At 41.2% G+C, this 25,671-nt stretch overlaps 2 protein-coding genes across 5 annotated transcripts in view; one reads left to right on the top strand and one right to left on the bottom strand.

Annotated features, from left to right (window-relative positions):
- On the bottom strand, nt 1-23,512 carry Fam210a (family with sequence similarity 210 member A). 4 transcript variants are annotated; one of them, XM_023707488.1, is made up of 4 exons: nt 23,444-23,512; nt 8,089-8,600; nt 2,940-3,051; nt 1-449 (listed from the first exon to the last, which is right to left on the bottom strand). In XM_023707488.1, exons 2-4 carry the CDS (start codon nt 8,562-8,564, stop codon nt 216-218), a joined length of 822 nt encoding a protein of 273 aa, XP_023563256.1. In that variant the 5' UTR covers nt 8,565-8,600; nt 23,444-23,512; the 3' UTR covers nt 1-215. The 4 variants fall into 4 exon arrangements, with proteins under 4 accessions (XP_023563256.1, XP_004647264.1, XP_023563255.1 ...); XM_004647207.2 differs by having other exon boundaries at nt 23,353-23,505; XM_023707487.1 differs by having other exon boundaries at nt 23,379-23,505.
- Nucleotides 23,513-23,590: 78 nt separating this feature from the next.
- The window catches only part of Rnmt (RNA guanine-7 methyltransferase), a 30,257-nt gene continuing 28,176 nt past the window's right edge, over nt 23,591-25,671 (top strand). Inside the window, exon 1 of the mRNA XM_023707505.1 lies at nt 23,591-23,650. The gene's annotated coding sequence lies outside the window, so the exon portion shown is untranslated. The remainder of the gene's footprint in view (nt 23,651-25,671) is intronic.

Here is a 25,671-nt window from a genome sequence, read left to right as displayed (position 1 = left end):
CCTTGCGCTCACCAGGGAAGCACTTATTCTACTGAGCCATCTCCCCAGCCTCTATATTTAACTTTAAAAAGGCATTCTAGGTCTTTAACCCTCAAAGAACTGGTATTTTTTGGGCAATTAACCAAAAAAAATTCATCAGAAATATGTATTTATGCCCAAAGTTGCCAGAAGGTTAAACACAGGAAATGCCTGTAAGTTGTGTTATATAAGGCACCCTATTCCACTTTTTTCTTAAAGGAAACTTTTTCTTTGGTTTCTTGCAACTTTTCTGTGAGTCTGTCCTTGGTTTCTTCCATCTTCTCTGTGATGAGCTCCTTGGTCTCTTCCATCCTGTCCTGCAGATACTCCTTGACTGGTGGTGGGGTTGACATGTAGCCACGACCACGCAGATACTTCACCATGAAAGATGTTCCTCCCAAGGTCACCGTGTATCGAGCAGGTGTTGCAATCTTTAAAGAAAGCAAGCAGGCAGATCAACAAGTGATTATGACTAAAATTAAGTTGGGAGTTTAGTACTGAGCAACAACCAGTCAGTGTAAATGCTGCACTGTGCACCTTCTGGGAATGTCTGTCCCCACATGACCTGGCCCAGCTGTGTCCTTGACCACATGGGACCAGGCCTCAGGACAGGATGACCAGCATTTGCTGCCCCACCAGCCCCAGGGCCTCCTTCTCCCTCTTCACCTCTGACAAACCCTGAACAGGCTTTGACAGAGGAAGCAGGACATCATTGAGCCTGCTGTCCTTGTTAGAACATCGGTTCCTGGAAACACACAGGACAGCCCACATGTCTCTAGATGGACACCAGTATGCAAGCCTGCCTCCAGGCATGGTCTCACACTCACCCCAGGCCCAGTGCAAACACATGGGAGGAGGGCAGGATTCTGAGTTTCTAGAGGTTATACATACCCAAAGAAAGAAACTCAGGTCTCCAGAGCTGGTTTTAAGGCCTGAGCTTGACAAGAGGCAGGCTGTGGGCCACAGGAGGGTGGGGACAGGGGTGGGGCAGCCAGAGTATCACAGTTCAAGCATGCTCACCATAACCTGGAACTTGATGATTAATTTAATACATTTTAATGTAGAATCACTCAGCACTTATGCTGAAGCCATTTAGACAAAATTACAGCCAAAGAGAGACTATCCCAGCATTCCAGAGGATTTTAATAAGAATAGAATAAAACAATGCCACTTTTGAATAACACTATGAACTGTAATTCTAGGAATTTTTATTTTATTTATTTTTAATGTACTTTAGTACAGGGTCTACAGGGTCTCACTAAGTAGATCAGACTCATAGTGATTCTCCTGTTCCCAGCCTCCCAAGCACTGGGATTATAGGCGTGTGCCACCACTCCCAGTCTCAACTGCAGTCTCAGCATACCCTGGGGATGGGGCTGGCACAGCAGGCCGAGGACTGAACCCCGGCTGCTGAGCTCTGCCTAAGCAGGCATTTTAGTCTGCTGAGCTATCTGGCCAGTCCAATTCTAGGAATTTTTAAACAACAGAAGTAAAATAAAATAACCTCTAGGTTTCAAGCATTTTCTACTTGTTTTCATTTTTTTTTTCTTTTCTTTTTTCTGTATTTTAGGGAAGGGTCTACAGGGTGTTCAGGGTCTCACTACTAGATAGGACTTGTAGTGATTCTCCTGTTTTTATAGCCTTCCAAGTGCTGGGATTATAGGTGCTTGCCACCATGCCCAGTCTCATTTGCCATGGGGATGGGGCCCGTACAGCAGGCCAGGTCCTGGCCCCTGTGCCTGCTTGCAGGCACTTTAATCTGCTGAGCTATTTGGCCGGCCCTTGTACTTGTTTTCTCTTTCTTAAATAAAAGCATCATAGACTCTCATAAGATTTTTGTCTATTGTAAAGAATGGCATTAACATGGGTAAAGTCCATAGTTTATAATGAGTCTTCCCTTCTAAAATAGTCACAGGTGTAGAAACTTTATTTATAATGTCTGAATCCAGAAGATGGTCACACTACGAATGTCTAAAAGTATAGCTAACAACTAAGTCCAACAATTTGTATTTTATTAAGCCTTATTACTGGGCCAGCGAGATAGCTCAGCTAACTAAGCACCTGCTTAAGCAAGTGCAGGGACCGGAGTTGACCCCTGACATGACATGCTGCTCCAGCTCTGCTCCCAGGTGTGCTGAGCCAGCCACTGAGTCCGGGAATAGTGGCGGACGCCTTGTAATCCCAGTGCTGGGGAGGCTGAAAACACTGAGTCTGAGCTGCGTAGCGAGACCCAGTACCAAATACATTAAAATTAAAAACAAAAAAAGAAAGAAAAAGTAAACTGACAAATCTTTGTAAAGTAAATGACTATTTAAACTTTATTACTTTACTTGCTAAGATAAACTACGAGAAATAGTAAATAACCATTAAATGTCACTAAGAAGTTGGGTGATATGAAGATCTGATTAAACGAAATAAAACATTAACGGGAACATCAAGAACGCAATTATCACCTTGGCCACACAAACCCAGTGCACTGTGGCGGCAGATCAAGCACTGGCTATACATAAGGCACCTCTCTCTCTCTTTTTTTTTTTTTAATGTATTTTTAGTATAGGGTCTACAGGATCTACAGGGTCTTACTACACAGATCGGACTCATAGTGAGTCTCCTGTTCTCAGAACTTTAGTGGCACTCTCAGGCACACGCCACCATGCCCAGTCTCAATTGCTGTCTCAGTGTGCCCCTGGGGCAGGGCCAGCATGGCAGGCCAGGGATTGAACCCTAGCCTCTGCTCTCTGCGTAAGCAGGCACTTTAGTCTGCTAAACTATCTGGCTGGCGCCTAGGCATCTCCTCTTGAAGTCTCACTGTATTCACATTTTACAATGTTATGTGAAAGATGACATACAATATTTTAAGTTTAAAAACAAGCATTATGAACTCACAAAAGTTCTTTGGGGAGTAAGCTGGTGGCACCCACCTTGAACATTGCATAGGCTGTCAGGGCATTTCCACTCTGGGAGTTTTTCAGGATGTTCACAACACTATCAGGTAACCCAATGAGCTCTAGAAAAGGAATGACATTCACTCCTCTAGGAAAGAAACAAAAGTAAGTTTCAAGTAAATAAGATTTTAAGGACAAATATCTATGAGATTATTACTACATTTTGTGCTAGCTATAGTTTATAGGCTGATTCTGCTTTATTGCACTTTAATTTTACTCTAAGAATCTTACTTGAAAAATAGTATACCCAGAGGCATCAATGTTAAGTTGTATCTTACCATATGCATGAAATATTAATGTACCTAAAAGTAAGGCTGAGGCAGAAGGATCAGAAGTTCAAGGACAGCCTGAGAAACTTAGTGAGACAGTCTGTTTCAAAATTAAAATAAAATAAAAAAAAAGCTGGCACAGCTGTGCAGGCTGTGGGTTTAATTGCCAGCACTCAGGGTTGGGGGATGGTGAGCAGAAGCACTACAGCATTAATAACCTTAAACTAAGAGAACAAAGTCAGAATAATTCACCTGACCTTTGTTTCCTCACCCAATACCACTTCCTTAAAATGTTCCAACTCACATTTCAAAACTTCAGATTTTTATTCTTGCTTTTAAAATTCACGACAGGGTAGACCATTATTGTAAAGCAGGGATATTTAAGTACAGTAAGTCCTTAACTTACAAATGAGTTTCTGGGAGAGCATTTGTTGAGTTTGTACGTCCAACAAAATAAGTCTTATATACCTCTGATACCAATATGCAATGTACACTGCTTTGTACTTCCAAGCATCCCCTCCATACTGCCACTGTGCTTTCTCTTGCTTCCAGACATTCTGGGCTCTGAGCACTGCACTCCTGTACCATACTGAATTTTACAGCAGCACAACTGTGATATCTGGCAGACACGTGAGCTACTTCTATGATTTGCTTGCATCTGTGAATGTTCTTAGTATGAGATCTGTTCAGCTGTGAAAGTTTACAACTCAAATGTCCATTTGTAGGTTACTTAACTGTACCACTGATTGTGTGCTTACTGTGTAAGAATAAGTGACTGTGGAGTTAGAAAAACTTCAATTATTGTAAAAGGCCATTTCTATTGGTATACTTAGGCATACAAAGAACAATTAGGATAAACTGCAACAAATTCTCAGACATGGGAGGGCTGGCAGAAGCCTATTCAGCTTTCTGCTTGACAACACTGTGCTACCCCCACACCGTGGGAGTTTATATCCTTGCTCACCATGGGTTGTAAAGCCCATGACACTGCCACACCTAAATCTGAACAAAGACATCACCTTCACAGTATAATTGGCACATTAGGAAACTTTACACAGTAATACATGGTTAATACAAAAGCAAGTTATTTAATATGAAATTTACATTAAAACTTCCTGTTACTTTTCCCCTCTGCCTTCTCCCTAGAAGCAATTCCCTGCTGCCTCTGGGGCTGAGGCATCTCCAGATGTGGAGCCACCAAGGCATCTAGGCAGCATCCTGAGGCATCTGGTGGGCTTGACTGGTGGCTTCATCATGACCGACTCCATGAATGTTTTCCCACACGGTGGTGATGCCTGAGTCTGTGTCCCAGCACAGCTCAAAACTTCATAGTGGGAGCACATCCCTCTAACCCCATCCCTGGTGTTCTTGAGTGTCCCTTGGCCATGGGAGGACCCCGATGGCTCGACTGTGACTGGGTCTATCCCTTGTCATTCAGAAAGGAAACTGGACAGATCCATTATCATGGCAGATTTAAACTTTTAATGTATTTTTATTATTAAAAAATAACTTAATCAACTGGGGAAAAGGAGTCCCAGATTTCAACAAAATAATTAGCAGTCAGAGATATTGCTAATTAACAAAGAAAGAGATGATGGAGCATTAAAGTTACCTATCATAGAAAGCGAGAGGACAACATAACCATATGGGGAATTTTTAAAGAGATAAATTTGAAAAAAAAAATCAGTTATAAGCCAAATCTGGTTTTGTTGATCAGTATTTTCAATCTTTGCTCTTTAGAAGTAACAGAATTCCACTATGACTTAGTTACTAGTCAGCCTTTCCATGATCTCATCATGCCACTGATGACTCTATACAGCAGAATTCTTCCTTAACACATCAATTTCATTTTCTAGGACACTAGTGATCCAGCCTTAACCTACAGAGTGCTGCAATGACAGGAGGGTGAGGCATTTATATACAGTGGAATACTACTCTGCCATGAATCATTTCCTAGTTCCAACTTAGCCCACTGTATGAAATCTATTCATTTAACAGCATCAAGAAAAATATATTTTTTTGTTTTCGTTATTTATTTTTTTTTCATGTTTTGTTTCTTTTTTTCCCATAATTTTATTGAGAAACAAATAGCAATGAGACAGTTTCAAACCAAACTGGTAGGACAGTTTCAATAACCAGCACATTGCATACATTCTTCCTAGTGGTTAATTGCTGTACAAGATGCGGACATGATATCCTATTTACAAACACTATTAGAACAAATCCCTCTATTCATTAAGAAAATGTAACTATATATCTATTCTATCCATTTTGAATACACAGATACAAAATGGACATTCATCTGTATCTCCTTTTTTTGTTAAGTTCCGTTATTTGAATTATTATAGGTGTGTTAACTCAGCAAAATATTCTAAAGAAAAATATTTAGGAACAAACTAAGGGAGTAGAAGACCTCTACAATAAAAATTATAGTACCCTGAAGAAGGAGATCAAAAAGGATATTAGAAAATTGTAAGATATCCTCTGTTCCAGGATAGGCAAAAACAGTATAGTTAAAATTATCATATTTCCCAAACTGTTATACAGGTTTAATGCAATCCCCATCAAAATGCCAGTAGCATTCCTCATAGAACTAGAGAGAGAACAGTTCTAAAATTTATATGTAACTAGAAGGGACCTAAAATAGTAAACGCTGTTCTTCAGCAATAAAGCTACAGTGATAAAAACAGGATGGTATTGGCACTGTGAGAAATCCAAGGTATAAATAAGGAGTGGAATAGGGGAGAGATGTTAGGAATAGCAACACAGGAAGAACAAGCTTGTGGTTAGTGAAAATAAAAGACTTCTTAAAAATAGCAAAGGATTACAGAAAAATCCAAAAGCTGCTAGATACAAGGAATAACAATGTTGTTCAGAGTCAATGAAAATGCAAGAGACAGTGCAAATGGCATGAGACCTGTTCTGAGAAATAAAATTAAAACTGGACACATATCTTTCACCATGCAATAAACTAAAATCTGAATGCATCAAAGATCCATATGTTAGAAGAGAAACATTACATCTCTTGGATGATATAATAGGTAGAACTCTTGCAGATATAGGTGTTGGCAAAGACTTTATGAACAAAACTCCAATTGCACAGGAACTACCACAAAGAATCAACAACTGGGATATCATGTTTTTTTTTTTTTTTTTTCAGAACCGGGGATTGAACTCAGGCCCTTGTGCTTGCCAGGGAAGCGCTTATTCCACTGAGCCATCTCCCCAGCCCCTGGGATCTCATTTTAAAAACTTTTTTTTTTTTTTAAATGTATTTAGTACAGGGTCTCACTACACACAGACTCCCCGTGATTCTCCTGTTTTTCAGCCTCCCAAGTGCTGGGATTACAGGTGGACGCTACCATGACCAGTCTTAAAAATTCAGACCTCCTCCAAACTGAAAGAGCCAATCCAAGAATGAACAACTGAAGAGGTACTTCTCATCTGAAGTACAAAGGCAAATATATGAAAAAACGTTCAAAATCACTGGTTATTTGAGAAATGCAAATTAAAACAACGCTGAGCTTTCATCTCACCACAGAAAAAATCGTTATTATCAAAAAAATCAAACAGTAAATAATGCTGGCTGGGTTGTTGGGAAAAAGGAACCTTTTTCCACATTTATTTCTAGTGAATGCACCTTAAGATCACACTCTTAAGTGAAATATCTCAGACACATCTGTGTAAATATGACATTGTTTCTCTGAAAGCATAAATAAGGACTAAAATGTACAACAGATATTGTGAAACAGGAAGAAAATGTTCAAGTAGGGCTGGGAACCCGGGAGAGGTGAGAGGAAAAGGGAAAACAAAAAAAGAGAAAAGAAGGAAAAAATGGAAACAAAGCTTTTGTAAATAAGAGGGAGGAGTTGAAGAGAGGACAAGGAAATGAGAAAAAAAAGAATCAAGTTATGTCATATATAGGTACAAATTTCCTATGATGAATTTGATCATTATATATACCTAAAATCTACCAATAAACTTAATTTAAAAAAAACTAAGGCCCAATATGGCTTGGGCAGAGCATTGGTACCTCTGCTCCTAAACCAGTTGGCATGCATTACCTTTTTTTTTTTTTTTTGTGGTGTCGGGGATTGAACTTGGGATGCTGTCCTTGCCAGGCAGGTGCTTACGCTATTGAGCTACCTACCTGGCACAATAGGCATGCCTTACTTACCTGGAAGGAAGGAATCATACTTAAAAACGATGCATTTAGACTCTTTATGTTGCACAGCACCGGGGATCAGGTCGCCAAACAGTTTCAAAGGCCTGACCTTGAAATCATGCAGTGAGCAGTATCAAAGCACAAGTGTGCGACCTGTTCATTTGTGTTTTCCCAATAGCAGTCAGGCTCTGTCAAAAGGTATTTTATGAATTTCCCACCCTAATCAATCATACAGAAAAACAGCTATTTGCTCACATATATAACTCTTAAGAAATGTCTAAGCACAAAGTTTGTGGTGCTGGAGAGTTTCTAAGGTCAGCACTTCATCTCTGGGGACCTTGTACCTGTGGACAAGCTAACAGGGTTTTCAGCCCAGTCCTCAGCTCCCACTCCCAGGTTCTTCCCACTTCCTCTGGCCTAGACTATCTCCTCACTCATCAAGTGGGAAACACTACACTACATGCTTCATATGCTCGTTGAGTGCCAAGTAAGGCGATACACAGGTTAGCACAGTTCCCTTTCACAATGTGTTAGCTGTTCATCTTAATACATGAAAAATAACTTCAGAGAGTAGTTGCCCTCCATCAAAGACAAGACACAAAAACAGTATACAAAACTTAAGGCTTTCCATCAGCAGAACAATGGAGATTAACACTGGGAAACAAAGGTGGTCAAAGAAGCAAAAACTTACTTTATGGCTGCATAATAAAAAGTTCCAAACCAAACACCAGAAGTTACTAGATGTACAGGAATCAAAACCTTCCCATATTGTCGAAATGTCTTCTTAAATCGCTGATAAAGACTAATCGATTTGTCTTGTAAAGGATCAGGCTCTTCCTTTTTTTCTGAAGGTGTTCCCTGAGTGGTGCTGGATGATAAGCCCCTGGTAGATGAAACATCCCACACCCACTGTTTGTAGTAAAGGATCCTGGACTTTAAAGGCTGTGTGGCTGATGACTTTTTTCGTTCGTCTGCTGGGTACTGGGCTACAGGTAAGTGCAGCAACCGCTCTTGAGGGCTTTGTGCCCAAACCGCTTTGGACTTGGCATAGTGCAAAAACAATGATCGCTTCATGTGCTGACAGTGTCCAAACAGCCCAGGTGTCTGTGACTCCAGGCATATCCTGTGTGTCAGCCAAGACGCAGTCTGTAGTATGTGCCACTGCATTTTGAAGGATGGAGATGGTTGCAGCTTCTATAGAAACTAGATTTGGAAAAGAAAAAGTATGTTAACATAGATTAGCATTTTAAGCCAATACACTTAAATATTAATCATTAACTACTAGGATGTAAAAAGATAATGTTACCTAGTATACAGGAAACTGTAATGGTACAGTTTCCAGGTACTGTAACTGAAATTTCATTAACATGTGTCCTGTCTCAGTTACTCTCCTCTTGTTGCTGGGACAAATACCCAACACCCAAGATAAAGAAAGGAAACGTTTATTTAGCTCACAGTTAACAGAGGTTTCAGTAGATATTCAGCTGGCTCCAAGGCAGAGCAGCATATAGCAGAGAGCAACCTTTCCGGAGAGGAGCAGTGGCAACAATGGCAACAGAGAGCAAGTCTGTGTCTCTGTCTCTCTTTCGTTACATTCAGGCTATCCTCCTCAGGTTGGGTGTAGCCCTCACACCCATAATCCCAGCAGTACTCAGACCCATAATCTCAGCCTTGCTTGGATCACCCATAATCCCAGTGATCATGAGTTAATCACAAACTCCAGAAGTCTACCCCATGATGGCATGCGGCTTTGGGGGGGGGGGGACACCTAGAGACAAACTATAACATGACCTTTGAATATTTCGTAGTAAACTGTCCTGCAGACATTATGAATTATGAGCCTGTAAACTGGGGTTTATAGGCTCACTTGGAAGCAGGCAGCACAAGACCTAAGGCTGGGTGTTCTGGCCACATAATCCCATGTGACTCCCTTTCAGACTCTAGGTCTACTGTACAGAGATGACTTCATTCCAGGGCTGTCATAGGAATCACATGAAAATGTGATATACTAGAACTCCTGCAAATCAATAAAACCACACAAATCCAGGTGTGATGGGTAGTTACCTCAGCACCACCTAGGCTAGGATACCCTGACAGTAAGTGACATGAAGCTGTAAATCACACTTTACTGGAGGCTGAGATGAGACAGCCTGGGGTTTATCCCCCCCCCACACTTTATATCATGGGTGAAGGAAAAAAAAACCCATATACTAATGTCTTATTTGATTTGACATCCCCACGGAATTAAGAATTATAAGATACATTAAGAACTTTATATATACCACAACAATTTTTCCCTAGGAAGGCAATAAGATGTAATGGTGAAAGACCATGGCCTTTGGAATAAGACATGCCCAACAGAGCTTACAGCTTTATGCTGTGAAAGTAGAAACACTTAGCTTCCCTGGACTCAGCCTCTGTATGGCAGATTCCTAGAAGCACCTCATCTGCAGCCTTCAAGCTGTGTCCTTCCAGCCACCTCACTACAGTACTTCTAACACTTTGAAAATAGATGATCTTGTTTTCAAATTGATAGTAAGAGTCAAATTTTGCTTAGTCTCTGGTGGGATTTACTCCAAAAATCTTCTCCAGCAACACTGTCTCCAGACAGTCCTGGACCTGACTTTAGCACTGTAGTGGGAAAAATTTACAACTATACCTTCACAATTGGGCCATCAGACTCAATCAGCTTTAACTACACGGATGCAGCTCAGAGATAAAAGACTTGGGCCCTAACCGAGCAACTGCACAGTGGCTGACACAAATATTCAGTCTTCCTAGCTTATTTCAAAGACTATCCACGGGGCACACTAACTTTGTCAAGGTCACCTCAAATCTTCCTTGCTTGCCTGGGACCCTGACTTGCCTCACAAATGACCACCTCCAATTAAAACCTGCCTCAGACACATTTGCGTTAATGTATATAACCAATTATAAACTAACCCTTTATCGACTTTATCTTCCTGCTTACAAAAATGTATATGTTACTGTTTTAGTTTAGACCAGTGCTGATGATTTGGACCCAGGTCCCATTAGCCCATTGGCGTTAATAAAAGTTGCCTTCCAAACTCCTGGTGCAAAGCAGTTTCCATCCAGTTTGCTATAGTTTCTGCACAGCACAAGTATTTTATGAATCTATAATGTTTTTATTTTTCCTCTTATGCCCTTTCTTTTCCCTCCCCCCACTTTTTTTGTGTGGTACCAGGGATTGGTACCACAAAGAATGTGTTGGGGTCATGTGTTAAAATAAGAGGAATTTGATATAGGGATGTAGTATTTGCCTGGTAGCTGTCAGATGTCACATTAAGGAAAAAAATGTTGGTATGACACACCTTATTGGTATTTGACCTTTTCATTCAGAATATGGAAGATACAATATAAATAACTTTTCATGGAGGTAATGCAGCCATGATGAGTCTGACCCCAACATAAAGTGACAGCCCAGGTTGCCTAAGCAGGTGCTTAGTCCATGGAGCTAAAAAGGCTTATTATTAATACCAAAGCATGCCCTGTACTCGAGAAATTTCAGGAATTTAAGAGTTCATTAACAACACACTTGGGACCTTGTGCTTGCTAGACAAGCACTCATGCTGTTGAGCTACATCTCCAGCCCAAGCCTTTGTCTTTTACAAGACTGTATTCTAGGTGTGGAAGTTCCAGGAGTCTCTCAGGTACCTAGATTATCAGGTTTTTGTGTGTCTGAATAAAATAAAGGAAAAGGGTCTTTTGTTTTATTATTACTGTTTTTCTTTGGGTGGGTACATATTTGTAGCACATAATGATTACATTTATTGGGGGACAGTTTTTACAACAAACCTTTTGAGCTAAGATTCATTAATTCTTCTCATCTTTTAAAGACATGCATAAGCCTTCTTACCTCTTTATCTGAAGCTAAAGGCTTTGTTGGAACTGCAACTGTAGACAGATAATTTCACACTGAATAGGTGTTTCCTCAAGGTCTGCAAAGTTCTGAATGATTTGGGAAAAAGAAATTCACCAGCCTGTCTACCCCACTGGACCACCTATACCTTATGAAAAGGCTGGTGAAGCAACAAGTTTGCTTCCCCTCTACAGCAGTTTGTAGGGAGGCTGGGGGATGATGGTCCCCCCTCAAATGGTCCTTCTATGGATTCTCCACCGGGTGTCCCCAGCTCTGATGTTATCTACCTGGATACAAAGTCAGACCCCACCCACCCCAGCCTACAGAACTCAGGCAACATGTGTGCTAGTTTATTAAGAACATTACAGAGATTGCAGAAGTCTGAACAGATTTTTTTTTTTTGGGGGGGTAAAGAAAGATAATGTAGATCTTTACACTTGCTGTATCATTTTTAGACATCATCTTCAGCTCATTTTCCTTTCTTATGGAAACAAACCAGGCTCCTGGCCTCTTACAGTTGGCACTTGCATCTCCTGTGCTCTCTTCTGGGCTAAAGAAAAGGGAGTGGGTATATGTTGGTATATGCTCAGCAAAAAAAGTTTAGGAGTTCTATTTTACAACAGCAGTTATAGCCCTATTTTGAGGCTTCAGGGAGCCTCATTTTAAGTAACTGCATCAGCATAACTGCAGGAGTTATCAAAAAAGGCTTATTATTATTATCATTACTTTTTTTTTTGTGCGCAGGGTCTCACTACACAGCTCAGACTGGTAGTGATCCTCCTGTTTTCAGCCTTCCCAGCGCTGGGATTATAAGAGTGCACCAACACGCCTGGACTCAGTTGTCCCCTCAGTGCACCTGGAGGTGGGGCCAGTGGCATGTGGTGCTGGAGATCAAACTTCTGCCCCTGCACTTGCCTAAGCAGGTGCTTACTCTGTTGAGCTAAAAGAGGCTTATTATTAATACCAAAGCCTGTCTTGTACTCGAGAAATTTCAGGAATTTTAAGAGTTCATTAACAGAAACCAGGGATAGGACAAAAATATACTTCCTATTCTACCTAAAGAGTTAAGTGTTGGGAAACTAAGACAGTGTGTGTGTGTGTGTGTGTGTGTGTGTGTTAGGGGTTCTGGCTATATTTGTGTTACTGATTTCCAGTTTGAGAACAGTTTGCTATTTTATTTTATTTACTTTTTTTTTGGCCAGCTCAGTCCACTCTGAGGGTGGGTCTGATACATAGCATGTGGTGCTGCGTATTGAACTGTGGTCCCCTGTGCCTGCCTAAGCTTGCCTAAGCAGGTGCTTTAGACTATTGAGCTATCTCCCCAGCCCCCATTACAGTTTGTATAATTTCTATTCTTTTAAATTTGCTAAGGTTTCTTTTATGGTCCAGAATGTGCCTTGTTTTCTTGTTGTAGGCAGTTGAGGCAGTCAGAGCTGGGCCCTCCGAAGGAGCCAGTATGGAAAACAAGATACCTGGAAACTATCAGAGAGACAGACACTCCCAGAGTGGGCCAGACCTCAAGATAAAAGATCAAACAAATGCATACCTCCCTAAGGATAAACGCAGAATAGAGTGCTATTCTAAATAGGTCTGTATCCCCTTGAAAAAGCCAGGAAGAGTCACTAACCCAACCCCCTACAGGAAAAGCCTTTTTTTTTTTTTTGCGGTAAAGTGGATCAAACTTGGGAACTTATGATTGCCAGGCAGGCGCTTATGCCAGTGAGCTATCTCCCCAGCCCAAAAAGCCTGTTTTGTATTCATGCTTGCTTGCTACAAGACTTGCTTCCCCATGTGATCCCAATTTAATCAATTTCACCTGAGCAATTGTACCTGTAATCTTATTGGTTGGTCATAGTTTTGTTCCATCTCATGTCCACCCAGCTAGTTCCCACATTTCCCAAAACCTTAAGCCCACTTCATCTTGTGGTTTTGCTGTATAAAAATCTCTAGAAAAGACAAGCTCCTTGGCAACCCATTTGGGTCCCCTTCTGTCTGTCCCTCAGACAGAAGCTTTCCTTCCGACAACAAATATACCTGCTCTTAACCTCCACTGTTCCTAAAATTCATTCTTTGGTTTTAGAGAACACAAACTCATCCCAGGTATCTTTCAGATGGGGAGTTTCATTCCCCTAATCATTGTTGAATACTACAAGTAAACTTTTATAAATGACAATTAGATCAAGTTGATCACAATGTTTAGTTTGATTATCTCCTTATTAACTGACCAGGGTTGAAAGTTCTGATAATTTGTCTTTTTCCTTTTGTTCTGTCAGTTTTCACATCATCTGTTTTATCTATCTATCTATCTATCTATCTATCTATCTATCTATCTATCTATCTATTTATTTTTGTATTTTTGGGAAGGATCTACAGGGTGTTCAGGGTCTCACTACTACATTGGACTTGTAGTGATCCGCCTATTTACAGGCTCCCAAGAGCTGGGATTACAGGTGCACACCACCACACCCAGTCTAAATTGCTGTCTCAGCCCACCCCAAGGCCCCAGGGGCGGGGCAGGCAGGTAGGCCCAGGGATTGAACCCTGGTCCCTGTGCCTGCTTGCAGGTACTTTAATTTGCTGAGCTATTTAGCCGGCCCACATCATCTGTTTTAATCCTGTTAAGTAAACATGTATTTACAACTATCTTTTAAAAACATCACTATGTTATCGTCAAAAGAAAATTACAGTACAGCTTAGCTTCTAGACTGAGTCTGGTGCAATGAACAAATGAAGCTGGTTTTAAGAGAGAAAGGGGGTGAGAACAGCAGGAACAGAACAACGGCAGACTGGCTGCTTCACAGTGACTGTCCCTGTGCGAAGAAGTTGGAGGCCTTATTATGTGGGCTAAAACTAGGCTGTTTATGGATGTTGCTGTGTAGGGAAGTTTTAAATTTACTCTTTTCTCACTGAAGATTTGGCAATGTTAATCTATAGATAAATCAACAGACAGATTAACAGGGGAAAACCTCAAACAAATTTGTTAATGTGCTTAAGTATAGGAGACATACATAGAATAAGAGACTCCAAGGAAGAAAATAAATGAAAATGTAATTTGCCAAAACCAAAGTCTAGTTCTCTGGAAAAAATAAAAAATAAAAACAAAAACACAAACACAAAACTGATAGCTCTCTCACCAGGATAAGAAAGAAAACAGCTGAGAGCATTAAAAAGGAATAGCCTAACTACTGCTTCCACAGATACTACACTTATAAACCAATACTATTGCTGACACAGGAGAGTGATTGGCTGGAGAAGTAGGCGTGACCTGCTAATTACAAGCTCCAGGAACACAAGCCCAGAGCAGTTCCCCACGCCCTGCATGTGGGCTTCACGAGAAGCCTGAAAAGAAGGACAAGAAACAGTCCACTATTCCAAAAAGAATTCAATAATCCACAACTGATTAACTTGTTCTCTTGCTCTTATAAACTTGGTCTGAAATTTTAACATATTATAAATAGCAACCTCATACACAAACACTTCCCATATCTTTTAAGTCTCAAGAAATTCCTATAATTAGGAAGGTACTAGATATATTATTAAGGTGCTTCATACAAAATTATTTAGCTCGAATTCTGAGTGGACATAGTCTTAAGAGTAGGGAGACACAGGATATGTGGAGCTTATCTACAGCTGTTCTAAAACACAAGGACCGACATCCCCCTTCAGCACCTTCTCCTGGATGACAACCTGGGCTGTTGCTTTATGTTGGGGTCAGACTCATGATGGCTGAATTATCTCCATGAAAAGTTATGTATATTATATCTTCCATATTCTGAATGAAAAGGTCAAATACCAATAAGGTGTGTCATACCAACATTTTTTTCCTTAATGTGACATCTGACAGCTACCAGGCAAATACTACATCCCTATATCAAATTCCTCTTATTAAACACATGACCCCAACTGCCAGGCAGCCTACCTAGAAGCTCAAACTGCAACAAAAATTTTAGTATTACTAATGGTAAAGAAAAACTACTATAATCCACATATGTTAACAACCAAGTACTATATTTTATCCAGTTTACTTGGATCAAGAAGTTATAAAGGCAGAATGGAAGTTCTCTAAGTTACAAAACAAGTGTTGCTTAAAAGTAAAACCTTTATACGACCCAGCTATATCCCTTTTAGGGATCTTCCTCAAAGAGCTAAAGACTTCATACTATAGTGACATATGTGTACCAACGTTTATAGCGGCACAATTTATAACAGCTAATTGCTGGAAGCAGCTTGTACAGTGGATCCTCAAGTTACAACCAGCATTTCAGTCGAGTCATGACCTGAATGCTGGCTGCTTTGTGTGGCTGTAAACCATGACTCAAGATGGCAGAAAAGCTTATGTAAGTATATGTATTAGTCTGAGCCCAGATGTACATGTTTGTGGATGTGATTTTGGTCAGTGCATTGTATAATCACTAGGATTACTGCTATCAAAGTGCCACCCCCCCATGCTAGAAAAGCTAATGGAGGAATGGAAGGTAAAGAAAGCAATTATCATTGAAAAGAAGAAAATTGTGGAGAAATATGAGAGGGGGCATTCCTATGACCAATCTCACAAATATACATGGACAACAAGTCAGAATCCACCATCTTGACAATTTTACAGAGAAAAGATTTGTATAAGGAAGCCAGGTGAGAGAAGCCTGAGCCTTCAATTATCCCTGTGGTTGATGACAGTCACTATAGCAGAGTTCATAGGCTTGCAGTGAAACAAACGGTGAAGTTGAAGAACTAGTAAAACATTCAGAAGAATTTCAGCAACTTCTGGCTGAGCCACAGAGTTTTCTGAAAGGAAATGGAATATCGACAATCAGTGCAGCAAAGTAGTTCTTTTGAAACAAAGGAAATCCTACAAAATGTGTAGTTACAAACATTTGTTGTAAAGACCTACTTAGAGAAGGGAACTGTTGTGTTCACTTGCAGAATAACTATCATACTATAGAACAGTGTTAAAGACAAGACAGCAGCAGACAATCTTTGACCAGTTTTCAGTTCTGAAAAGGAATAAGACCTAGCGAGTCCGAAACAGTCCTAGTGGGCTACAGACTCTCCCAAGGAGGAAAAGGACACCAGAGAGCCAGACTGCTGATGTTCTTATAGAAAGGGACTCTCCTGCCAAACAGTAACTACCTTCCATATAATATAGTTTCTCTTCCTGAAAGCCAAAGATGTCAACTTAAATGGGACAGTATGAAATCATTGTTTCTGGTAAACTAGGCACATTTTATAATTTTTGGTGAATACAGCAGAGAAATTATTGGTGGTTCTGGTAAATTATACACATTATGCAGCACTTTTATTATGAAGTTTTATTAAGAAGTACTATGTGAGGTTCAGAATACATTATGGGTATTGCCATTATTTCTTATGGGAAAAATTACAATAAACCCTCACAAATGAGTTGACTTGGTAAGTTGAGTCTACTGTATAGGGCTAAGGATATGGCTCAGTGGTATAAACACCTGCCTGGCAAGCATAAGGTCCTCAGTTCAATCCTCGGTACTGCAAAAAAACCTCACAAACAAACAAAAGAGTCTCCTGTATATCTATAAACAAATGATTGGATAAAGAAAATATGGTACCTATATATAATGGAATACTACTTGGCTACACATTTGAGAGATTTGTAGGACGATGGATGCACACGGAAAATATAACATTGAGTGAAATAAATCACACTAGTTTAAATAATGTATAGTAATCTCTCATTTGGGTAAGGCAAAATACAAACAGCACAATAAAGGATGGATAGGTGACATGGAGATGGATCTCTTGCAAATGGGAAGAGGGTCCAAGAGAATGTGGGTGGGAGGAGAGAGGAGGGAAAGAAGAAATAATTAGAATGAAAGACATGCCATGTTCAGAAACCTAATAATCTAAATGTATATAAACATTATCTGCCACAAACGTAAGATTGATAATATTAAGATTTAGAGGAAGAGGTAGCTAGGAGGAAAGGGGATTATAAAAGAAGAATCAAGCTGTGTTATATACATGTACTGACTCCCCAAGATGATTATAAACTGCATGTAATGCAACCATGTACTAATTGAAGGGGAAATGAGAGACTTTCTCTTAGGATTCATCTTGAGCGGCTGCAGGCTCTGAACAGGTTATCTCCCACTTTTCCTGGCAGTTATTCCTATTTTCTGAGCACTCTCCTCTTGCTTCACTTTTTTGGTTACTGCTACACATGTGTAAGGCCTAGCTCCCTTCCACCTGGAGATGGTGGACTACTGCTGCCATGGCTAATTCCCAGAGGAACAAACTCAGGACCTGACAGCATATAAAATGCCTCAGACTTGTCACCATCTCAAACTACTGCTCTGGTTTACATGAATTCATGAAAATCACTTTTAAAAAAACCCAACTATATCGAGACAAAAAATCCTGCAGTCACAAACAAAGATAATGATTTTATATAACATTAAAGTAGTAATTTCAGGGGCGAGAAGAGAAGCTAAATATTGACTGGTTCTAAGTAGTGCACATGTATTATTCATTCCATGCAATGACTCCAGGAGATTAAAACACAGGGAGGTCTGATCCCTGAACTACACAGACAACTTGAGAAATCTGATTCTAGCCCATGCAGCTTGCCTGTGCTCCTAACCAATGTGTCTCAAGGGGGGCATTTATCCACAGAGAATGTCAAGTCTTTGTTACAAAAGCCTAGGATTCTTGGAGGGACTTGCCCACAAGAGCTTGATAAGGCTCTGAGCAGCACTGTCTTCAGCCAGACACCCTAGCACTATAGGACCTGTTGCAGCACACGGCCCCTGTGGCAGAGCAACCTGGACCAGCTGTTTTGCTAGGCCTACTCAGAACTAGCAGCTGGTGGGGTTGGGCAGCAGTACACCCAAGTGAGAAATTTGTCCCTCCAAGATCTAAAGAGGTCACTGTAATCTTATTCCCTGTAGCTGGGGATTTGTCTTACCTACTGGGCCTTCCCTCCCCCCACCCCCGAAATTTTACTAGATGGAAACTCCAGAGCTTTTGTTGGATCACTTCCTCCCCTTCTGATTTGCAAATGTTTTATCTGAAAGTCTAGAATTGTTACTTCTCACTCACTAGTGCAATCAGACAAACACAGACTTCATTCCAGACCAGAAAACCAGTGTGACAGGTCAGATGGTTGGTGAATATACCTTTACTAATTATGCATTCCAGAGAAATACCCACAGAATGGGTATGGAGAATCACTGGCCCACTTGAGGTGAACCTGAGCTATAGCTCGAGTGCACATCTTATCTTCATAAGCACTTTCTCCAAATGATAGGCCACAGTGACACTTTGAGTCCCTAGAATAGTGTAAATTCAGTTTAGTAATCCCTGAAAAGTCTGATTATTTTCATTGGCTGGGGAAGGCTGGGAGAAAAACCAACAATGGGAATTTCTGGCAGTGTGGGGGTAGAAGGGGTTACTTCTTCATTCAGGGAGTGTTAGGTATGACTAGAAAATGATTGAGGGACTGTGACTTCTTTCTGTAATGCAGCTTAAGACTTCTGTTCATTTGAGTTAGAACTCTTCTGCTTAAATAACTCAAATCAGAATCCAGGAGATGCCCACCTATTTCTCTCCTAGGCACGAATGACGAAGCAGCATCACAGGTTGACTCTCACAAGTTGACTCCTACTCTTTGGTGATCAAATGCTGTCACCTGGCCTTGTCACCTAGGACTGACTCCTCACTGCAGTCAAAGGTCATATCCACAGTTCAAGGGTAGCAATTACCACTATAATTTCTTACCAACAGAGAGGAGAAACCAACCACACAGCTCTTCATAGATGCTAAACTCCTCTCACAAACTTATTTCTCAGTCACACCTTACATGATAAATTCACTTTAACTGTCCATTCTCTCTAGGCCTTTGTATCCCCTCCTCTACAGTGCATCAGTGCAGGTCTGGCAGCTGGAATTCATGTGCCATAAGGTCACATTATGGGCCAAGCTGAAGCCAACAACTAACCAGTTAGAGACCCTTTTAATTGCCTCCCCCCAGCCCCATGTTGGACCACTGAATTCAGAAGTTCTGGACCAAATTCAGTAAATTCAGCCTGATTCAACTTCATGTTCCTTCCATTATTATCCTATGCCCTTATATTTATGTCCACAAATATTCTCAAGATTTTTCTCTGTATAAATTGAAAAAATCATGCAGTGTTTTAGGAATGTAGTATACCTCCTTATGGGTCACACTTTGTAGCTCATTCTTCATGATCTGCAGGATTTGATTCCATGTTTTAAAAAATATTTATTATTTATTCGGTACAAGGTCTCACTACGCAGCGTGGACTTGTATTGATCCTCTCAGCCTCCCTAGTTCTGGGATAACAGGTATGTGCCACCACACCTGGCTTCAGTGGCTGGCACAGCACTTCTGGGGTTCCAGGGCTGGCCCAGCACTCAGTATTGGGCACTGAACCTGGGTGTTTACACTTGCCAGGTAGGTACTTAGACTGCCAAGCCAACTCCCCAGCTCAGGACTTGATTCCATTTATAGGTCTAGAAACAAGGAGGGGTTTGGGGGTAGGTCCTGGGAGAAGCAGCAGTGTTCTTCAAGTAAACTACCTAAAGGTTCCTCATACAAAGCAGGGTTAACTGTGTCCCACAGAAGACAAAGGGCTGCTTCTATTCACAAAAAAGACTGAGTAGAATTTACAGCTTAACATGTCCAACCTCATCAGGATCTTCCTATATGTCTCCATTGCAAATTTGGGGATGCTATCCTTCACAATCAGTCATTTTAACAGCAGACACACTGTGAAGATGGAAATGTGACTTGCATTATAATACAATTCAGCCACCTTTAGGATGAGACTCTGGGATTTTTTTGAACCTCAGTTCTGAAGCTACAGGAGATAATTATTTTTTAGGGTAGACATAAAAAATTTCTGGCCATTTGTGTGGCTCTTGAACTGAGAATTTGAAGTCCTGAGCTCATCCTTTTCTTTCCTACTTTATCAGCCACAATGAGGACAACAATCCAATCTCACTGTGCTCACTAGTTTTGAAAAAAACATTCTAAATTATCAAATACATGATCACACAGGCTTTTGCCTTCTACAACCATTTCAGCTTGAGTATTCAGTGGTGATATTTTACCTATCTCTATTGTCAAATCACATCATGAACTTATCAATGTCCTCACTAGAAATAGTCATTAGAGCCTTCAAATGTACTTGGATTAGAGCATTAATTTCTGACACCACAGGACCAATCATAAAACTCATTCTTATGATTCTCTAGAACTACTCTTGTGCAAAACTGACATCAGGCTGGTCCCAGAATACAAAACCAAACATACAACTGAAAGATGTAGATATACAGACAGAAAGATGTAGATGTAAACATAAATATCTACAACTAAATCTAGGCAGATACAGAATGTTATTGAGGGTAAACTCCTTAAAGTCAACTGTGTTGTTGTACCTGGTGGCACACATCTGTAATCCCAGCACTTGACAGGCTAAGGCATGAGTTCAAGGTCAGTCTGGGTTACAATATTGAGCTTGAGGATAGCCTTAATTACATTGTGAGACTCTGTCTCAAAAAAACCAAAAAAAGAAAAAGCCAACTGAGTATAGATATTAGCCACATCGTCAAAATACCATCACAGCAGCATCTCAATATTTTATTAAATAATTATGTAATATATCTTGGCCAACTTGACATACAAAGTTATGACATATTGTAAACTTACAAACTTCTCAACCAAATATTACTTTCAACTGTAGGAAAAACTTTTTAATTTTTTTTTAACTGTAGGAAAAGCTTTTTAAATATATATTTTTTAAGGCTGAGGATCAAGCCCAGAGGCATACACATGCTACCACTCTATTACTGAGCTGTGTTATTCCCAGCTCAGAAATATTTAACAAGAATACATTATCTAAAGAGACAAGTATGATATGAAAAATATCTGAAGTGAAAAGGAGGAAAAATCCTTCCTCCAAGTCTCTTTGAGGAACAAACATGCCACAGACACCTTTTTTTCTGCCTCCAAAGAACATCAATTTTAGGAAGCTCCAACATTGTAGGTACAATTTGAAAACTATTTTTGTTTCAAAAATATCCTCAATTCTACCATTGAAATTACACTTTAAAATTGCACATCTGAGAGAAATGCTGTTTGTTATCAATGTCTTGAAGTAAATGTCATCTTGTCAGTTTTTTAAAATCCATGATTTTTAAACCCTTCTTGGAGATTCATTCATGCAGTAAGTGTCAACTACAGGCCACGGAGTGTTCAAGCACCTAAATTAAATCACTAAACAAAATGATGACCCTGTTTTAGTAGAGTTCGTATACTGGCAAGATTACATTCTTATCTATATTTTTCCTTCTGAACATAGTAACTTTGAGTATCAAGAAGTAACAAGCTAGGCATGGTGGTACATGCCTACAATCTCAGCACATGAGAGCCTGAGCAAGACGACTGAGGATCAAAGCCTGCCTGAGATTTATACTATAGTACATAACAAGCTCAAGGCTGGCCTGGACTACATAGCAAGATTCTCTCTAAAAAAAAAACAAGAACAAAACAACTGTAGTATCATAGCATACTTTTGAGTATCTATGTCCCAAGCAACTTCTAGCTCCAAAAATAGTCTAACAGGCATTGTCTCATTATTAGCAGATTCTGGTCCCTGCACTTGAGTGCAAATCCCCATCCCACCACTGATCAACTGCATGACCATGGCCAAGTTATGTACTTTTCATCTGTAAAACAAACAACCCTACTGGAATACATAAAAACTAAATGAGCACAACTGCACAAAGCACCTAGTATTTTAATTCAATTTCTAGAAAATCAGGGTTTTTTTTTTGTATTCTAGGGAAGGGTCTACAGGGTGTTCAGGGTCTCACTACTAGATCAGACTCCTAGTGATTCTCCTGTTTACAGACTCCGAAGAGCTGAGATTACAGGCACAGGCCACCATGCCCAGTCTCAATTGCTGTTTCAGCGCGGGAGGGTCCGGTCCGGTCCGCAGGCCCAGGAATCGAACCCCGGCCCCTGCAGCAGAGATTTTATTTTTTCTTTTTTACATGACTCCTTGTTAAGTTCTACAAAAGCTACAATATGTTACTTTTATATATCCCATGTACATTAACTCATCATGAAGTTTATATAAACACACAGTTAAGAGGTTTTTAATCTGAGAATAAGTGTTAAGGTCAAGATTCGATTAATTTTCTCTAAAATTACAACAGCAATTATTTCGAGAAACTTGAGCAACAGAACAAGCACATATGGACAAAGTTAACTGTCTAGTTCTGGGCCTGAACATGTAATTGGTGCCTTCATTCTAGGAGCTACATGCACCTTTGCAGTTGCCAATCATGCACTGAAGTCTCAGCTAATCGCACGTCATAAAAAATACAAATAGTTATCTGAAATTGATGGTTCATCCTTTCTTGTTAAAGGCAGTCTTTTTATTAGCTCAAAGTCATCATAAGGGGGTAACCTCAGAAGGACTCACAGTTTAGAAGTGATCAGACTGTGAGGAGCATGCTGTAAATGTCACCTTCCCCAAAGCCAACTCTATAAACTCTCCCTACAAACTAAAAAGCATGCTGGTAAAACACATTTTTCAAAGATTCTTTTAAAGCATCAATTTTGGTAAAGAGTTAATTCCAAAATGGACAGTAAATCTGTCACGGTTTTATAATGAAGGCACAGTGCGATCCGATGGGGGCAGCCCTGAACCACGGAACTTTTATAGTTCCGGTACAGCAGATGCCTCCACTTCCCAGTGATGGGCAAGGAGAGTGCGGCCTCCTTCCAGCCATTCCGTGCCAAAGTTTAGCCACACAGACGAGGCGAGGTTTGCCGCGAACAGGTGCAGGCTGCCCTTTCCCCATAACGTGAGAAAGACCACAGCTTCCTGGTAGGAAGGCGTGGAACGACTGCCCAACATGGCACAGCTAGCTTCAAAAGAGGGTGGGTCGGGGGCTGACAGCCGTCCGGCGCGGGGGCCCAGTTTGCCCGCCTAATGACCTCTGCACTGACAGCGCGCGCCCGGCCGAAGGTGCCCTCGGGCCTCCCCGCCCCCACGCAGATCGCAGCCCCTCTACCTCGCCAAAGTCCGGCTGCCGCTCACGGCGAAGGGCAACCTTTCCGCTGGGTTACCCGCCACCCACCCGCGGCCGAGCCACTCTCTCTCACCGCCGCGGCTCGCCAGCCGCGCCCACCAGCAACGTGCTCCCGCGCCCCGCTGCCCGCGCGAGGCATCACGGGACTCGTAGTTCCGGCGCGCGGATGTGACGTCCACACCGCTGCAGCCCCCCCCACGTGAGCGTGTCCCGGAAGTGACGCCACGAGACGCGCTGGTTGCGGGCTGGCGTTCCCCAAACAGTTGTGGCGGCCTAGTTGGTGAGTTGGGGAGGTTTTGCTCGGGAACGTTGGGGAGCGTGCCCGTCGGGTGCTGCTCCGTGGTGGCTAGGTGTGGGTCCGTGGAAGGTTGGAGCGGCGCCTCGAAGTCTGAGCCGGGCCACAGTCGGCCCGCCTGCGAGACGTGGGCTTGAGGGTAGCCAGGCGAGGGAGCGTGAGCGCGGAGCCTGGCTGGCTCCGGAGGAGGGCCTGGAAGCCGGCCTCAGCGTCCATGTGGCCGGTAGCGTGAGTCCGTCTGGACGGCAGCCAGCTCAGCCCTGGCTCCCTCCTGGAGGATCTTCGAAGGCGGTCCTCCCGTTTGGAGTATTTTACTTACTCATTTTTGTTTGTTTTTCCGATGCTGGAGGTCCAAGCCTGGGCCTTACTCAACGCAGGCATGTGCTCTCTCAGTGAGCTGTTGTACGTTCAGTTTTAAACATTCTTGTCCATCGCTGCAGTTGACTGGACTACTTTGTGATTTAGTCTGACCGTAGCTTATGTTTTTGTAAAGTTACATATTGAAATCGTAAGATAAAAACAGTTAAAGATAATATGTTATACTTTATTTCAATGTAAAATAAATGTTTTTCCTTTTAGGAGCTAAATGACAAAGGAAGAAAAATAGGTATTTGATAATTCCGTGGCCAGTTTTCCTAATAGATTCTGAAAATTACATAGGTTTTTTTTTTTTTTTTCCCTGATTCATTTTTTCCCCTCCTCTTACTATTTTGTTACCTCCAGCGATGGTTAGTGAGCACGAATATCTCTTCAAATGTTCTCATTTATTTTGTGGATTGTTTTTAACCCTTAAGCAATTTGACTTTATGCAAAAAAGCTTTGAAAATGTGATAGCTTTTAGTTCTTAATTTTTGGTACAGAGTCTCACTGTGCAGCTTGGACTTGTAGTGATCCTCCAGTTTTCAGCCTCCCCAAGAGCTGGGGTTACAGGCGTGTGCCACAACGCAGCAGGGTCGGCTTGGCATGCGGTACTGGGGATGGAACCCTGGCCCCTGCGCTTGCCTAAGCAGGCGCTTAGTCCACTATCTCACCAGCCCCTGAGTTTAATCTGAATTTACTGAAGTTCACAGATTTTTTTTGTGAATGCTTTGCTTTTCCTTCTGCCCTTGACCTTGAATAATACAGCCTAACATTTTAATAGCTGTAAGCCTTTTGAAGACATAATTCACATTGACCTTTTCTGTAGTATGAGGTTGGACACTTCACTAAATGACTTAATAGATAGGCCCTAATGATTCCTGTGCAGTAGGTAGTTCAGTTCCTTCTCTCTCCCTTTGATTTTACACATAGGCCTAAGAACGTATTAGAGAGAGGTTTAGTGGTCATCGAAAGGCTGAGTCTTAGAACTTGACCAAAGCCGTTTTTAGTGCCCTCACTTTTTACTTAATTGGAATACCCATTATGTAGTACAGATTTCAAAAGTATTTGCTGTAGGTTTTCTTTGCTCCTCTTTTTTTTTTTTGAATCTTTAAAACAAATTATTTATGTATTTGGTACAGGTTCTCATTACACAGCTTAGACTTGTAGTGATTCTCCAGTCTCAGCCTCCCCAGTGCTGGGATTACAGGCATGTACCACCGTGCCCTGTTTCTTCTTTTTCATTTTTTGATTCAATTAAGTCTTTTAAAGCAAAAGAAATACCTGTTTCCTTTATTAAATATTTTAGTACAGAGAATTTACTGTTTTGTCCTAATAATTTTGTGTCTGTGCAAAAAATTAGTACACATAAATTGGGAAAAAGTAAAGTTTCTGAGGGCCGGCCAAATAGCTCAGTGGATTAAAGCCCCTGCAAGGGGACTACTGTGCCGGCCCTGCCCCCAGGGTGCACTGAGCCGGCCACAGGCAGATCACTTGGAGTCCGATTTAGTAGTGAGATCCTGAACACCCTGCAGATCCCCAAAATACAAAAAAAAAAAAAGTAAAGTTTTTGTTTAAATTCTTGAGTAAGCACCTTCACTTACTCATGGAATGTGTACATCTATTGGGTACTGCAAAGAATTTTGGAT

This window comes from Octodon degus, unplaced genomic scaffold (assembly GCF_000260255.1).
Source record: "Octodon degus isolate 3935 unplaced genomic scaffold, OctDeg1.0 scaffold00295, whole genome shotgun sequence".
NCBI lineage: Eukaryota > Metazoa > Chordata > Mammalia > Rodentia > Octodontidae > Octodon > Octodon degus.
The sequence above is the reverse complement of the archived record's forward strand: the minus strand, read 5'-3'. Positions and strand labels throughout refer to the sequence as shown.